Raw genomic sequence first — 18,753 nt, forward strand, 5'->3', positions numbered from 1 at the left:
CTGGTGTGGTCTGAACCGACCTGTTAGACATAACGTAATACCTCAGAAATAATTATGTATCCATATAACTATACTTAAAAAATGATATATTATTGTTGGTAAATGTCATATTTTATTATTAATATATAATACATCATTACATAAATGACATGGTACTAATGTGCACTTTTTCACCTCCCAGCTTGCAGTTCACTTAGTTACGAACCAGCCTTTTGCACACATCACTACTTCAATTCAATTCAAGGTTATTTATATATGGTGCTTTACATGCTATAAGTGATTAATGATAACATTTTCATTTCGAGTTGGAGTATTTGCGATTAATTGTTGGGTCGTTCTGTTGCGGGGTTAGCGTCATCCCCCAGCGCTCATTTGTGCTATTCTGCGGTCCTCAGCTTCAGGTGATCTCTCATCTAAAATTTCGCCCCTCCTGAAAATACGAGATCGCCGAACGTAAATCCGAACCCCGTGTCCTTCCACAAGGTGTCCATGTGAGTTTGTCTGACTCATCGGCCGTAAGGTGTGCTGATTATCATGTGAATCTCGATCTGTTTCGTCTCATCTACGCCACGAATGTTACTTCAGGCGCATCATCTGCTCGAGCAGATATGCACATTCACAACCATGTGTGCAGGCCGCTAGCGCTGATGCTATCTGTCTGGCAATCACAAGACTGTGTTAAGTAAGATCGGTGCATTTGCAAAGGACCTTACAGCCCCTCAACCGTAGCCGACCTTTATGATTCGTACTCATAATTCTCCCATGTAACAGCACGCTTCATAAAATGAAACTGAAGTTATGGGTTTGGCTAAGGATTTATTTCCGTTCCTGCTTCGTATGGAGTAATGATCGGAAAAAAAAAGAAAACGTCTACCTGCGGAAAGAGCAGAAGAACAATCCTAAGACAGAAAATGATGGATGGAGTGGTGTAACATGTCTGGTGTTTGTTTCTCCCGGATCACACGTTGTGAGAAGACATAAATCAAGCTTGTGAAAGCTTGTTCTGCGACACATGTTGCGCGTCTTATACCGTCACCTTCTGGTAAAAGTGAGCTTTGCAATAAAGGTATAGAGAAAGGGATTCTTCAAAGGGCTTTTCATGTGGATGTGTGCTCTCCATTCTCATTTTACCCTCCAATGCTTCACCTGGACGTTATATTTCCCCTGAGGCTGCAGGAAATGCAGGGAAGGCCTGTGTGTTGTTTGATGAAAAGCTACAGCAATATACACTAATACTGATGCGTTAATACATTATACTCTGTAATGCTAGTTGCCCTCGGGCTGATTGATTATTTTCTTTTTTTGTTAAGAACTGCAGACTTGCAGTGTCAGATTTCAGCTTCGTCTACCCTGCTGAAAATACCAGCTTACACCAGCATGACTCTCCATGCCGTTCACCAACAAAACTAATAATGAAGCCGCTCAACCAGCAGGATCTTTCTGTTGAAGCTGGTTGACCAGCTCATTAAGCTTTTTAGGAATCTTGTGGGGATGCCAGCATATCAGCACAGCTGCATATAAATCATGCTGGGGATCTCAGTAAAAACACAACCTACGCTGGTGAGGAACAGGTGGCATTTTAGGTGGGAATGCTGTCATGAGAAAAATAAGTAAAACATAATTGCTTGGTGGAATAACTTTATTTATTTATGTGTAATGTTAACTAAGCTGGCTCATTGACTGGTTGATTATGAATTCATTTATATATTTATGTAGATATTTATGTAGATTATCAAACAAATAAAAAACAAATATACTACTACTATTACTAATAATAATAACAATAATAATAAAAATAATACTTGAAACATCATCCACATCATGTTTTACTTAGGCCAGTAATGTTATTGTAAATATATTGTATATTTACAATATATGACTGAAATATACAATATAAAAAAACTTATATTTAGAATAGCTAGTAAATTATATTTTAATAGTCTGAAAAGCATTGTGTTCATGAAAGGTTTTTAATAAACAATAAATGTAAGTATATATTGTAGTAGTATTATACAAACGCAACTTATGCTACTAACAGATTTTTTTTTTTTTTAGTGTAAATGATTAAATCATGTTTAAATTTGATTGATTTACCTAAAATTATGAAACAAATTATTGGATGTATTAGAATATTTGCATTTATTATTGTATTAGTATTATTGTTTTGTTGTTGTTATTAAATATAATTGTATTAATCTGACAGGTTCTTGATAGCTAAATTGTATTATTTCAAAAAAGAACAATTATTATTGCTGTTGTTGTTAAATATAATTCCAAAATTTCTTATGGCAGGTTCTTGATAGATACATTGTATGCATTTTATATATAAAAAAAGAACAGCTCTATTATTATTATTTTTAGCATTAGCATTTTTATTATTATTATTATTATGATGCATAATCGTATAATTCTATTTATGTATGACAGGTTCTTAAAAAATAAATTATATTTTATTCAACAAAGAACTAATATCATTATTCTTTACAATGAGGATGATTATTATTATTAAAAAGTTTCTTCATTTTTTTTTTTTATTGCAATTGTATTTAGCTTGTTAAATGTGTGTTTGTGTTCCAGCAGGAAGGAGAGTTCAGGCTGGAGTCTGATCACATAGAGAGCGGCAGAGGAAGGTGTCCATTCCACCCCAACAGCCCCTCAGCATCCACTATGTACCGTAAGCATTCATCCAATCCTGCATCTTTCTAGACAACGACCTCTCCTTCAGCCCTCCATCCTTTAATAGCCTTTTCCTCCTTTTGTTGGCGTCCAGAAGCCTCTCGTCCTTTTCATCTCGACGCTCAGAATGTGTGCGTGTTCTTGCGTTCTAAAAGGAAGCGAGTGCATTTTGAACCAGGGGCCACCGAGCATGAAAGCTCTTCATAACACACTTCAGCTCCAGCCTTTCAGAGCGTTCATTCACACGGCAGCAGGGATTTGATTGAAGGGAAATTGAGAGATGAATTTGATGACTTCCTCTCTGTAGGCAGCTGCAGACTGTTTTCAGCTGGGTTATTAATATAGTCTCTCCCAGCCGGCCCAGCATCAGGATCGCTCGTGATAAAGAATGTTTAGATGCTAAATTGATACTGGCCTTTAGATCATTACTTCGTGACTTACTGCAGTATTTATTACTCACTGGTGAAAGAGACGCAGTTTTTTTACAGTGTCTGCAGTGCCACCTAGCGGTATGTCTAGGTATATGACACACACATTACCAGAGCTTTTATGTATTTGCTTAAATCTTCAGGGATGCAATTATTATCATCAGTGTTCATGCATGCTATTGAAAATGTAACAAGTTCAGTAATAAGTGAGATTTGTCTTTAAAGTAATATATTGAAACCGAACAGAATACGCTTCAGTTTTACGGTATTAAATCCAGTAAACATTTATCTCTCTCTCTCTGCTTAAATCATGTTTGTTTGATTGACAGGTGGGGAGTTGTTTGTTGGCTTGTACACTGATTATTGGGAGAACGATGCCGCTCTGTATCGTCTTGGCAACCGCAGTTTCATTAGGACTGAAGTGGGTGACAGACAGCAGCTGAATGGTGAGAGAAAACTGTCGAAAATACAAGCACTTTGTGTTCGAGATAATGCTTCCCGGTGTCCTCAGGAAATTGTTGTTTAAGCTAGCTTTAACCAACAACGCGCTTCGCTAAAAAGACCACACTGCTTGACAAGCTTTGAAACTGAACTTGAACAGCGAAGCTGGTGGTTATTTACACTAGGGTTTTTTAGATAACACAGACTTTTTTCACAAATTTTAAAATGCAGCTATATATTTTCACGTATGATGACCCAGTTTCTACTGTCAAAAGTGTATGTTATAAATATATATAAAATATTCTTCAAACATTTCATTCCATTGAACAGATATTACATTGCATTACTATGTTGTTGTTTTTTTCTACGCCCTACTCAGTGTCGGGCATGTTACTTTAAAAAGTTATAGTTACTAGTTACGTCTCACAAATAGTAATGAGTTAGTTGCTGAGTTACTTTTTAAACGAACTAATTACCAGGGATAGTAACTATCGTGTTATATAAAATAAATAAAATGGCAAACTTAGATGCCCTCAATATTAAATGTTAAATTAATGAAATAGACATTAAATATAATACATTATTATTATTATTATAAAACATTGTATATTCATGTACACTATTTATCTACTGATATATAGGCCTACAAGATATACAATATTACATGATAGAACTTTAGTTACCAAGTATGAATGCATATTTGTCATGTTGACTGAATTAGGACTGAATTATAATGTGTCCCCAGGGTGGGGAGGTTTTCCTAATAAAAGGCCTTAAAGGGATCCCCTGGTGTTAAAACATTTATAGGTTAATATAAACGTAAATGATGTCTCTTACTGAAATATGTAACGGAAACCCACGAAAGATGTTATTTAATATATCGACAACCGTTTCTGGACTATGGGGGGCGCCATTATTTTACATTCTGCGTCAATGACGTTGAATGGTTGCGCTCGGTTTTTTTTTACTCCAACACAACTCAGAATGAACAGTTCAGAAAACATAATTCTGATAAGATACCACATTGTGTCGCTTTTGGTTGGACTTTTCAGTCGAAAGGCAACACGTGAAGCGACTTCCCCAGCCGTTTTCCTAGCGGTAAGAGGCGTACAAAATAATAGGAAGATGCCTGTAAAACCTCATAAAATCGTTTTTTTTTGTCCTCTCCACTTTAGCTCTGATGCATTTGACTCTTAGCAGACTACAGCTACCGAAAGAGCTTACAAACGGCTGAGACGAGACATGCTACGGCTTCGGATGTAAACATACCCGAGCTGATTATTACGCCGCGGCCGCTGGAGGAGTTTCTTATCGCGGATTTCCCCTCGATATTCAGGGCATGTAGACTTGTTGTGGGGGATAAAAAGTCTATGCTTATATATCCATCGCGTCCTGTAAGCTCTTTCATTTGCTGTGGTCATCATGTTAGTATTTTATTTATTTAGTATCAGAGTTGTGTATTCTGAGTTTACTAACTCACCGAGGGCAACCATTTTAAGTCATTAGAATAATGGCGCACCACTGTCCAAAACATGTATAAAACGATGTGATTTTTTAAAAATACCATCAGCCATTCATGGGTTTTCTTCTACATATTTCAGTAAGGGACATAATGTATGTTATTTTAAGCCATACAAGTCTTAATGCTCAGGGTCTTAAATTCAGATTTAATCGGTCTTAAATAGAGATCAAATATGTTTGGATGCATTTATCCCCCACTTCAACATTTGCATTTTGTATTTTTATTGCATTTAAAACATGAATCTCATAAAATGAATGCAGCTGAAATTGTGCAATGCAAATTAATTTGTTTGATGACGGCCTTAATTCTAAGTTGACGTGAAATATGATGCATGCATTTAATAAGAGATATATAATTTAATAAGGTTTTTAAAAATGGCCTTTATAAAAGTAAATAACTTCCTGACATATTAAAAAAATATGTAGATCAATGTAAAAGCTGATAGAACACAGATAAGTTATTGCTTCAGAATACATTTTTAACAAATTAAATATTACATTATGCACTTGTAAAATAATTTCTATCAGATTTCATCTTAAATTGCATATAGGTGTTATTAAAAAGGTCTTTAAACAGTCCTAAATCTATTTTGTTCATATCTGTAGACACCCTGTTTAAGGTAAAGGTGTTAAATTGTTTCAAATAAAGTGATGGCAAAGACTTATTATAGAAAAGATTCGCTATATAAAATCTGAGCATACAGCTACTGCATATAAAACAATCATACACAAAAGTATAGAATCAAATAGAGCAATAAAGTAGAATGCAAGAATGTACATTTCATCCTGTGTGTGGTTTAGAAAGGCCTTCGGCATCCTGCTGTGAGCTGGTTTAATGCTTCCCTTTGCTGTATATCTCCTCCTGCAGCCGTACGAGAGATCTGGCCTTCAGCCCAGACCAGCGAGAGTGATGCTTTTACCATGCGTATCACTGTAGCAAGGCTTGTGGCCTCATCGTAGGTGCAGTTAACACATCAGCTCCACGCCAAGTGTTGCTGAAGATATACTCACAATGGCGTACTACAATACTACTACTACTACCAATACTACTATTTTTGCAGCACGCACAGAATCCAACCATATATGTTGCACGATGAGCTTTCCGACAATTGCCAGAACAGGCATTTAACCACAAAAAGATGTGACTTGAATTCTGATCGGATGATGCATGAATTGAGCTTTTGCATTCATTCTGAAGACAGCCGAGTGTGTCAGGCAGATGTTAAAAATAAGGCATTCTCTCACACTTCTCACATGCGATTCCGACCCCTGCTGTGATGCATTAATCATACAGAGAGACCGAGAGCGAGGTGTTTGACACGTACCATCCATCTCTCTAACATCCATTCAGACATAATAAACCACGGTCAAATACCATCACATCTTCGGGTCATCTGCTCAATAACATTCGAGTGTAATGCAGAGAATAGAGCACGACTCCATGGAGACTTTTACATTTTTTGTTTGCACTCAATAGTCTGTGGTGCTGTTCATGTTTTGAATGGTGTTAACCGGTGTTAAGTGTTCTCGCTGCTGACTCATGAAGCGTTGAAGATCTAATCCCACTCACATTCACTGCACAAAGCTGCATTGGCCTCCGACATGTGGATCACACTGTATAAGAAGATTGGATTTATTCGTATTTCATTAAATAAGGCAAATGCATTTTGCACATTAAAAAGACAGATTTATATGTTGCTACGTGTTGTTTGTTTGTGTGTTAAACCTGCATTTTCAGCATCTATTACTCATAGCGTCACATGATCCTTCAGAATCATGATCATTCTAGTATTCTTTAATGAATATATATATATATATATATATATATATATATATATATATATATATGTATTAATAAACAACACATTTTAGATTGAAATAAATTGAAATTTACATAACATTTTAAATGTCTTTATTATCCACTGAATGCATCTTTTTTGAATGGTATAAATATTTGGTTTTGAACATTAATAATAAGAATCATTGAGCACCAATAATAACAATTACTAAATTAATAGTTTTCACATAAATATTAAGCAGTGATTTTAGATATAATAATAACATTATATGTTAGCAAATCCCCATATTACAATGATTTATGAAAAATCACGAGACTGATTATGCTAAAAATAATAAAAAAAAAAAATGGGGAAAATTTTTTACCTTTAACTAGTTTGATTGAGAAGTTAGTTGACAAGTGTGTGTTTCTGTGTTTTCCTAACCATGTCTCTCTATATTTTCTTTTCCTAGAGCCCAAGTTTGTGGGTTCGGCAGTGATCCCTGACAATGATGATCCTGCTGATGATAAGGTCTACTACTTCTTCACGGAACGAGTGGCCAGCATGGATGGAGGAAATAAAGCCGTTTACACCAGAGTGGCCAGAGTCTGTGCGGTATGATACCAAAAACATGCTCGTTTAGATATTTGAATGCAATTGAACGATCAATTGCATGAATTGAATGATGTATATTGCTTAAAGAAATGTTCACACAGCTTTCCTCTTCATCTCACACACGCAGGATCCCTTATATCCATAGCAAAGATTCATAGGAAACTATTTTTTCTCATAAATGCCAATGATGTCAACGCTGACTGATTATGGCTGTCCAGTAACATCAAAAGCAACAGACAAATTCAAATTCAAATTCAAATTTTATTTGTCACATACACAGACAGGGAAACTACGCTTTTTACTAAAGTTTTTTTATTGGTTTTCAGTGAAAAACAATGTTTTTGTTTCCATAACGGTGCAAATTTTGCTACGTAACAACATCACCCGGCAGGGGATTCATTTCTGAAGCTAACCAGCCAAGCATTGGCCAATTACTTTTTGTCTTTGTCAAAATCTTGTGCTGAAAGACAGCACCACCCACAGGTCAGGTGAAATGAAGTGTCTTTTTATCTCTTCCCTGCTGTCAGAATGACCAGGGTGGTCAGAGGATGCTGGTAAACAGATGGAGCTCTTTCTTGAAGACTCGTTTGATCTGCTCAGTGGCTGGACCCAACGGCATTGATACACACTTTGATGAGCTCGGTAGGGGACATTCTACTTTCTGTCTTCCTCTCCAATGGTCTTTTTCATGCCTGTCTAAAACCATAAAAGTATTTCACCATCCACTTCATGATGAGATTGTAATTTTAGATAGATAACGCAAGATGTGTTATGAAACCTATTTTTTTTTACTTTCACTTCATAGCTTATAATATGGAAAATGACCAGTTCTAGATCAAAAACTGTGTTTTGGATGTGTACTATAAACATTTTGAACATCTCGGACTCATCTCATTATGTATTGGAAGGGATTGTGTGTGATATAAGCCTATAAAGCTTACACGTATACATAAAGTAAGCTTGCAGTTATACATAGAAACAAAATAATATTTTTGAATTTGGCAGATGCTTTTTATAAAAGCAACACACATTGCATTCAAGGTTTTCAGTTCTTGCTTTCTCTGGGAACCAAACCTATGATCTTGGCATTGCTAGCATTGCTCTGCTGTAAAATTAACCATAAACAGCATGTCATCTGTTAGCCTTGATATATTTGTGATGCAATACCTTCATTTTGCATACTGGTGTATATAGGGGAGATGTGATGCAACTTTTGAAATTACTCATATGCTGGTAATGTACAGAAGAAGTCACTGTCCTGAGCAATATCTGGAATCCATCAATGTGGTGCCGCTTGACTGAAATGGCCACAATAGCACAAAAAAAGAATAAAACCCGCAGTTTTAGCCTCAGATGAGCCATTTCTTCCAGCTCAGTGATTTTATTCATCATATGCCTCAGAGCAAAACTGCTGATAAATCAATTTTTGCTCTTCACATTTTGCCTTTCGCTAAAGAGATTTCATCAGGTATCCATCCATCCAAGCATCTGTCCTTCCAGATGAATTTGCAATAGATCTCAGAGCATAAGCCAGCTGTGTGAATTGAAAATCTAAATCTGTTTCACCAGCTGTGCTGTTTAACCATCAACAAACTTTGTAATCTTAAAGGATCTCTCTGATGGGCCCTTTAACTTTTAGATGAAAGAAATTTTTTTCTGTGCTGACATCCCATTAAACACTTCATCTGTTACAAAGATGGGAAAAAGTGCAACATTTTTCTATATTTATTTATATATATTTATATACAGTCATTTTGTTACAAGATTTATTGTAAAAAAAAATTTTTTATGCAATTAGCAGACTATTTTATGCAAATCTTTCCCCTTAAACAATCCCTAACCCTTACTTTAAATCGTATGGCATGATAATTGATTGTTGTTCCAGGTCAAAAAAAGGATCAAGCTGTAAAATCATGCTTAGCACAAATTCAGGTTGGTCTGACAATGACACATAAGTTTTGTGTGTATCTGTGTGTTATTTCAGAGGATGTGTTTGTGCTGCGTAAGAAAGATGCTAAAAATCCAGAGGTCTTCGGTCTGTTTAGCACCACCAGGTGAGTGAGGTCCCATGTGTCACTTAAGTACTCTTTTATATTCTCGGTTTATTGTGACCAACAGCAGCCTGGATGCTCATCTTCTTCCGTTTTCTTTTTTCATTCAGTGCCGTTTTTAAAGGATACGCGGTGTGCATGTATAACATGGAAGACATTCGTGCAGCTTTTAACGGGCCTTTTGCATACCGGGAACGGACTGACCACCACTGGAAGGTGTACGATGGCAGGGTCCCCTATCCACGACCTGGATCGGTGAGTAATATTTGCTCAGTCAGTCGTTTTGGTGCCATCTCTTTATATCATGTCAGAAATCCCAGTGTACAAAAAGTCACGGCGTGTTGCGTTTGCACCTCTGACACACAGCGCCATTTGGAGGCCCACTTGAGTGAGCGTTGAATTTTGGATCTTATTTCTTCAGACACACAAAAATCTCACATGGCAGATGAGTCTATTTTCAGCATGACTGTGCACATCGCTATCCTCCTCGAGCGTGTCATACCAATTCTTTAACGTTAACGCCTGAAAGCGAGCACTTACGGAGGTACTGTGAAATCGATGTTTAAATTGCCGTGGTATGAAATATAATTATATCAAATATATGCTGATTAATGTCCTTCTCTGGCTATTTATCTCCAGCCGATAAAAGAGTAAGATTGGCTTCCAATAATTAGTAATGACATGTAATTCACAGTCATTTTCTCTGGTGTGTTGTGTCTTGTCTCATACTGAAGAATCGGGGTACATCCATTGTTCACATTTCAGAATTTGTCTCAATTCTTCAGTTTCCATGTACTTGGGAAAAGCATGCGGAGGAAAAAAAAGTATGTCTCTGACAGCTGACCTTTTAAAAGGCAATTTGGTAGCTTTAGTCGTGCACCGCAGGATTTCTGATTAGTCTCTTGTTCTAAAAGGTTATAGCAGCGAGAGGCGGGCGAGCTATTCTCAGATCAGGAGCAGCAAAATGAAAGACATGAAAGGATTTTGTGACTTGGAGAACTTATATTTACTGGTTTTGGTGTCTCACAGTGCGCCAGTAAGATAAACGGAGGCCAGTTTTCCGGTTCAAAGGAGTATCCGGATGAGGTTCTGCGATTCGTGCGTTCCCATCCCCTCATGTTCCAGGCGGTGCAGCCCGTCCACAAACGGCCCATTCTGCTGGACACTGAAGGGGGACGTAAACTGACACAGCTGGCGGTGGACCGCGTGGAAGCTGAGGACGGACACTACAATGTTCTCTTCATAGGCACTGGTATTCTATTTTAGCACCTGTATTTTCTTTTAGAGCTAACTTTGCACAGTCGAGGGCTTTATGTTATTGTTGCTTGTGTCATACTAAATATTTGCAGTAGGCCTAGCATATTTTTAATGTCTTTCTTTTTAAAGGAATATAACAATCGGCTGTTATTATTATTATTTTACTTGATCTATACTCTACAAAATATAAGTCAAAATTGAATTGTTTTAGTTATAGCTTTAAGATATTATATATTTCTAAAAAGTTGACCGTTATTTTAGAAGATATACACTACCGTTTGAGGTTTGTAAGATTTTTTTTGTTGTTGTTGAAGGAAATTAATACTTTAGTTCAGCAAGGATACATTCAATTTAGTGACAGAAAAGACATGTTAATTTTAAGAAAGATTTCTCTTTCAAATACATCTACTTATCAAAGATTCCTGAAAAATGTGGTTGCCACAACAAATAAATCAATTAAAACAGCTCAGCTGTTCAACATAATTATTATTATACTGAACAGATAATAATAAAAAGTATTACTTCTCTGTGAAATCAGCATATGTGACCGTGGTCCACAAAAGCAGTCATAAGGGCCCATTTTTTTACATTATGATTTATACATAATCTAAAAAAGGGCTTTCTGTTGATGTTTGGATTGTTTGAATATTATCCTATTGATTTTCTTATTTCGTATGATTTTTGGCATAAAAGAAAAATGTATCATTTTGACCCATACAATGTATTGTTGACTATTACTACAAATATATCCATACATATGACTTTGTGGTCTAGGTTCACATATTAGAAGGATTTCTGAAGGAATCATGTGACACTGGAGAAATAATGATGCTGAAAATTCAGCCTTGCCATTAAAAGAATGACATTTTAAAATATATTAAATCATCAGAAAATTGATGTTTTACAATATTACAGTCTTTACTCTAGTGTCGAACCCAAAAAATTCCATGAGGGGCTCAAATAAAAATAAAACATTACAAACACAGTTGTAGAAAAATTAACAGATTAAGGTAGGGTAGTGCTGTAGTACTAATAGTAATAATAATAATAATAATAATGGCAATAATAATACATCAGATGTGTTTTATACATAAATAATTCTGGTCCTCTCTCACTTTAACCCAGATAATTCTGTAGTATTAAAAATGATCACAATCTACAACAAAGAAGCTGACACAGTTGAAGAAGTTCTTCTGGAGGAACTGCAAGTTTTCAAGGTCATCAGAAGTCCTTTGGGTGACTTTTTATCTTTATACTGAGACCATTTCATTTCCGTTGGTAACAATCTTCACACTAAACACTTTTTTTTCTTCTCATTCTAGGTCCCTGTTCCTATTACAGAGATCCTCATCTCCACCAAACGAGTAAGACTTTCTCAGTTTGTCCTCGCAGACACTGTAGTTTTCCCACCTGGAGATGGTGGTATTGAGTAAACTTTTTATGCATGAGTGAACATCTTGATAACCATGCCAAATTCAGCATTTATAACAAGTCAGATGCTTCATGATTAACGATTAATTCTTGCAGCCATTAGTAAATATATTACGATCCAAATATGAGCGTCTTTTGTTCTGCGTTATTGCTTTAATATTTTGTAATATTTGCTGTGCAAACAAATAATTATAGAATGATTTTATCTGCATCGTTGTGCTAAAGTGGTGATTTGGGTATAATGGCATTCATCACATGTAACAAAGCGGTTGACAGCAGTGTTTGTATCTCCATAGCAACAGCTGTACGTGGGCTCTGAGCTGGGTGTAACTCAGATCCGTGTTCATCAGTGTGGGCTGTATGGCTCAGCCTGCGCAGACTGCTGCCTGGCCAGAGACCCCTACTGCGCATGGGATGGGTTCACATGTTCCCGGTACTACCCTGCTGGGCTCTATACGAAAAGGTACCTGCAATTTCATAAAGATATACAGTGAATGTATAGCTTGTATTTAGTCGCTTTTCACTGTTCATATTGTTCCAAAGCAGCTTTACTTGAAATAAAGCCTTAAAGGCATAGTTCACTTAAAAATATATATATATATATATATATATATATATATATATATATATATATATATATATATATATATATATATATATATATATATATATATATATATATATATATATATATATATATATTGTCATCATTTACTCACCCTTAAAGTGTTCCAAACATATATATCTAGATAGAAATATAGATAAATAGGTGATACAGTAAATAGATGATAGATCAAAATTTGTCAAAATTATTCATATGAAAATAAATTTAATTGTCTCATTACATAGATATGAAAAGTAGGAATTGCACAGCCAGCAAGTGTCAAAAAATATCTTTTATTCTTTATTTTATACAAATTATTTTTAATTTAATTTATTAATTTAATTTATACAGTGCATATAATGTCAATATTTTTAATACTTTTTAGTGCCATTAAATTTAAATTTATTATTATTACTGGGTAAATTTATTAGCTGCTATTTATAAATATTTATAATAATATTTACATTTTATTTTATAGATTTATTGCTTAAAGCAAATAAATATTTTATATTTTTATATTAAAATATATTTTAATGTACATTGTTTGTACAGGTTTATGTTCAATGGTAGCAGTCTTTTTCCGTAAACCTCTTTAAGTAGAAGTCATTGCATCATACAACTGTAACATTTAATCTTGTAATCTTAATCAGACGCACTAAAATAACTCATTTGGCAGGTCTGTGCATAAAAAGTCTTGGATTGGTGCATATACTGAAAGCACTGCTGATGCTGTAGATTGCTTTTATAATATGAAATGTTTAAGCGTCTTGACATTTGGAATAGATTATGTGTTTTATTTCCATGTCTTGCATTGCAAAATGAAGTTATTAATGTATTTCTTGATTAAGCAACTTTTTAGTGCACAGTTTCTAGCTTGTCAGAATGTGTATGCGCACCGTAATCTTGTGCGCTTTCCAACCCAGTGTTTCCATTAGTGTGCTCAGTGAACTCAGAGAGTGTGTGTTTTTGTGAAAGCTCTTTTGATGTTTCACTTAGCCGCAGGGTAGCGCGTGTGTGCTTGTGTGCGGAGCGTATCGGAGTGAAGGGCGAGTGGGAGTGTTTCCCTAATCCCGACTCAAAGGCCTGTCAGCTGTCTCAGTGTGGTCATCAGTCTGAGCTTGTTAGCGATTGATGCTAACACCTCTCGCCCATATTAATACCCATCACATGCTCACTTTGTATGCAAAGCCAGACAAGTCGCGCACAATCGGCACCAAATGCCTGTCAGAGTCATTACTCAAAGAGTACGGACAAAAACCAGAGCGAGTCTGATTGAATTTCTGTCACCTCCCGTTGCTGTTACACACCTTGGGCGGCAGGATGATATTATGACAATTGCAGGCAGATATGCGGGCTGTGTCTGGGTTATATCAATGTCTCATTTTTCTTTTATTCTTTAGGCGCTTCAGACGGCAAGACGTCCGCCATGGCAACGCAGTTCAGCAGTGCAATGGGCTTCAGCTTAGCGGTACGTTCTGGCCAGAGCTTGATCAATGTAGGATATAAGAGTCTTAGAAGCTTGATGGGAAAAAAAACGAGGCGGATGAGATCTGGGAAAGTTGAAGAGGTCAGAGTACAGTTAATGAGAGTTTCTGGCACTTTATACGCAGATGGTGCTTTTACTTTAGCAGACAGACATCCTGTGACAGCGATTCCAGAAAAAATGTTCCCTTTTTTTTTCTTCATTTCATCTTGACTCAATCCTGCTTCAAATATGATCTCTGATATTGTTACAATGTTCGATTTGATGCTAAAGGTGATAGTGTGAAATAAGTACAAATTAAAAACTTTAAATGACTGAATCTAACATTGTATACAGTATACAATGGAAAAGAATTTTGAAAATGACCTTTTGCAGCTCCAACCAGACTCCAGGATCAACAGGATCAAACCACTGATGGTGATTTTTTAATTAGTGAGGTTCCTTTAAATAATAAATATATATATATATATATATATATATATATATATATATATATATATATATATATATATATATATTTATATTTATAAATACACACAGTCCAATTTTAATCAAATTTAGATTTTGGTTTTCACCAAATTTTATTTTAAGGTTTTAAAATGAAACACTCTTCTAGCTATCCCAATGATCCAAATACTCATTAAACATTAACTAGTACTTTTTGTACCTTTTCTGAGAGAAGTACATTTTTCTCTGCTCACGTCTGGATGACTGCTACTCCTGCTTCTTACCACCAGTAGTTCTATTGTTGCAAAGGGCAGCATTCCAGCTTTGTGAAATTAGATTTATATTCATATCGTATTCATACTCTATGACATTAGTCCGAACCAGTGAAATATGATTTTTAAGCCCATGCTGATGAAAACAAAAGGATCACACCACTGACTGATATTCATGAAGCTTGTGCATAGTGATTTCATAAATATGTAATGTTGTTTGGTGATATTGCTTTGCAATTGTCTATGAAACTTACATTTGATATTTCTCAGAATTAACTCTGCTGATTCTACTGCCTTCAAACAAATCATTTAGAAAGTATTTTAATTGAGAATGTGAAAATAAAAAGAAATCATGTATTAAAAATTATTAATTCCAACAAATTTTGCCAGCATGGGTCACACACACACGTGGCTCTCTTTCAAATCACTAAAAGGCTTTCATCTTAGTTTATTGCAATCTCACATCACATCACATCACATCTACACTTTACAGATTATTTGTAAGGAATGTACCTGAACAAAAACTGCAATTTAAGCAGTAAGTGTATTCTATAAACACCACAGTTTTGCTGTTAGGTTCAAGAAATTAACAGATAGCCTATGTTTGTGATTTGATGCAATTCTCAACGCTCAAAAACACACTGAAATAAAAACCAATTTTAAGAGCACAAACCATAGTTTACTGGATAGGTCTGCAATAAAATGCCTTTATTACAGCTTTAACTGACGCCCTCAAACACCCCCGTAGAACTGGGACTGGCGCTAAATGAATGAAAACGTGCTGAAAGGGGACTGTGTATTAAGTTATTGTCTCTAAAAGAATTGTCTTTTGTCTTAAAATCTATCTATTGTCTTAAAAGAAGGAGTCGATTCTGAATCGCTGAAACGAGTCGTTTTTAGAACGCATCACAAGTCGTGCCATGCTGACATCAGAATAAAACATTAGCATATTGCCCGCCCACTTATTGGTCTTTACAAGTTGGTCTGAATACAAATGCTAATTTATTCTTTGCCACTAGGTGCCGCTTACAGAGTGGTAAAAATTTACAAACCTTTTTTAAATGAAATTGACCAATCACCGGTTTGGAAAAAATAATTATTCAAATCATTTTTTAGGAATTGTTCAGCAAATAATGTCAAATAAATGCAAAAATCTCTATCCCTTGAATACTGACAGTATCTGTTCACAAGATGCATACAGATTGTGTGTTTAGATACCCGCAGGAGTCTCTGCCATGAGCACAATATATGGATTTCTTGAATGTAAGACATACATAAAAATGAAAACACAATGCCAACAGTTGGCCCACGTTTGAATTCTGTTGCAAGATGTTGATTGTGTTCACTGTTGAAAATATAACCCTAAAAGGAATATATTAGGCTAGACTGTTCAGTATGTGGTTATCTTGGTGTTACAGAAGAACAACACATCTCAGAAAAGCTGGTATTCGGTGTGGAGAACAACAGTACCCTGCTGGAATGCAGACCACGATCACTGCAGGCGTCTGTGACATGGTACATTCAACATGGCGTGGATATGGAGGAGGTACAACACATGCATTTAGAATATATCATGTTTTTTACTAATATATTTAAAATTATATAATACTTATCTATTTCCTAGAAGAACCATTTACATTTTTACTATTATGATATATACATACATGCATTTAGACATACGTATACACACATTCACATGCACGTGTGTGTGTGTGTGTGTGTGTGTGTGTGTGTGTGTGTGTGTGTGTGTGTGGTTTACTTGGATAATATAGAGATCTTCTTATATGGTCAGACTCAGAAAGAGTTTCATCAAAAGCTATGGTTGAACCCCTGCTGGGAGAGGGCTGTTAAATATAGATTAAAGCTTCATTTTACTATTCTGACCACAGGGAAGCTGAGTAATATAGCCCCTAGTGATTCAGTTCATCTTAAATAGAAAAGAATAATGTCACTCTGACCATCTCCGTGCTCCAAGACATCTCTCTGCAGAATCATGGTAAATTAGACTTTAAATAATGGCACGTGTAGCAGTATCATATTAGTTAAGCTGAGCATCACTATAACAGGGATTAAAAAAGATTCCCCAAGGTATTTTATTTTCAAATATATATATATATATATGCATAATTATGCCTTAAATTTTGTGGGTTAACAATGTTGCAGAAAGTACTTTTAAAAATTACAATATTGTGTTATAATTGTGTTATTTATTATTATACTTTTTATGGGAAGTAATCCATTACATTTCCTGTGAATTCTGTAAAGAAACCCCCTACCATGTAACAATGAAAATACAGATTCCAGGAGTCTAAAAGTCCTATAGCTCAAATATATTTTATGTGCTTTTTTCTAAGAATAAGTCAAGTATACTTAAATACTGGAGTCTATACTTTTTGTTTGTTTAAAAGAAGTATACTAATAGCACACTTGAATACACTTCTTTTTCATAAGGTTTACTTTACTAGTTACTTGAAAGAAAGTAAACTGATTTTGCAACTAAGACTATGCAAATGGACTCGTTTGACCTGGACCAACCTAGAGACCAGCAGGAACAGCCTGTCAAGCAAAGTACACAAATGTCATAGTGTCTTTGCATGCTGTTTCTCTCCTTCAGGTGAAAGGTGATGATCGCGTGATTCAAACCCCCCACGGCCTGTTGCTCCTTAAAATAGAGAAGGGAGATGCAGGGGTCTATGTGTGCCAGTCCACGGAGCACGGCTTCGTCCAGACCGTGGTGCATGTCACTTTGGAGGTGTTGGACGAGGGGAAAGTGGAGGGTTTGTTACATAAAGGTGAGGAAGATGAAGGCGATTCTCCGCACAGACCTCCGCCCTGCCCCTTCCCCAGCTTGCCCTCGGCTCCATCCTCCTCAAAGCTCTGGTACAAGGATTTCATGCAGCTGATTGGCTACAACAACTTCCAGCGGGTGGAGCAGTACTGCGAGAAGGTGTGGTGCGTGTCTGACAGGAAAAGGAAGAAACTCAAGGGAATGGCACCCAAATGGCGGTATTCGTCTGGGTCAGAGCAGCGGGCGAGAGCACGGGCACCTCGACACACACAGGGACAGTAAAGACTGATAGAACATCCCAACTCAGTGCAGATGATTACATATAGACAGCTTTATTATTATTATTATTATTAAAAATAGAAATGATTGGTAAAGTCATTAAAGCATTTCTCTTTAGAGTTGCATCATTTGACCTGAAAACCATTAATCTGTATTCAATATGCCAGTTATTTAAAAGTACACAAAGTCATTTTTCCATAGACTTTATAGATGTATGAAATAAAAATATAACCCTTTACATTACGCAATAAACACAGATATACACATTTGCTTTTTTGCTGAAGAGTTACACTACCATTCAAAAATTTGGGGTCAGCAAGGACACATTAAATTTATTCAAAATTGACAGAAGAGACTTTTTTTGTTGTTAAAAATCCAATTGAAATGAATGCTGTTCTTTTAAACTTATAATGCATTGTGTACAAAAATGTATCATATTTTTTCACAAAAATACTGAACAGCTTTATATATATATATATATATATATATATATATATATATATATATATATATATATATATATATAATAACTTTTACTGTTGTTAATATTACAGATTTTTCTTTATCTTCCTAATGCTAAAATTTTGAATGGCAGTTTACTTCTGTGTTTAAACAGTGTTTTACTTACATTTTTAGTTCAATTTAGCATTTGGACGTTAACAATTTGGCCAAATAATTAATA

At 35.5% G+C, this 18,753-nt stretch overlaps 1 protein-coding gene across 2 annotated transcripts in view; it reads left to right on the forward strand.

Annotated features, from left to right (window-relative positions):
• Positions 1-18,480, forward strand: part of sema3e (sema domain, immunoglobulin domain (Ig), short basic domain, secreted, (semaphorin) 3E) — a 37,867-nt gene extending 19,387 nt beyond the window's left edge. Inside the window, exons 5-17 of one of the 2 annotated variants that reach the window (XM_043263922.1) lie at positions 2,581-2,674; positions 3,434-3,550; positions 7,317-7,459; positions 7,987-8,101; positions 9,444-9,513; positions 9,621-9,765; positions 10,540-10,762; positions 11,893-11,984; positions 12,090-12,131; positions 12,495-12,661; positions 14,203-14,270; positions 16,423-16,550; positions 17,619-18,480. In XM_043263922.1, coding sequence (XP_043119857.1) covers positions 2,581-2,674; positions 3,434-3,550; positions 7,317-7,459; positions 7,987-8,101; positions 9,444-9,513; positions 9,621-9,765; positions 10,540-10,762; positions 11,893-11,984; positions 12,090-12,131; positions 12,495-12,661; positions 14,203-14,270; positions 16,423-16,550; positions 17,619-18,074 — 1,860 coding nt within the window. In that variant the 3' untranslated portion in view covers positions 18,075-18,480. Of the gene's footprint in view, positions 1-2,577; positions 2,675-3,433; positions 3,551-7,316; positions 7,460-7,986; positions 8,102-9,443; positions 9,514-9,620; positions 9,766-10,539; positions 10,763-11,892; positions 11,985-12,089; positions 12,132-12,494; positions 12,662-14,202; positions 14,271-16,422; positions 16,551-17,618 lie in introns of both variants that reach the window. The other variant, XM_043263921.1, reaches the window with a different exon arrangement.
• Positions 18,481-18,753: the final 273 nt, after the last annotated feature.

The sequence above is a fragment of the Puntigrus tetrazona genome, chromosome 18 (genome assembly GCF_018831695.1).
Source record: "Puntigrus tetrazona isolate hp1 chromosome 18, ASM1883169v1, whole genome shotgun sequence".
Taxonomy (NCBI): domain Eukaryota; kingdom Metazoa; phylum Chordata; class Actinopteri; order Cypriniformes; family Cyprinidae; genus Puntigrus; species Puntigrus tetrazona.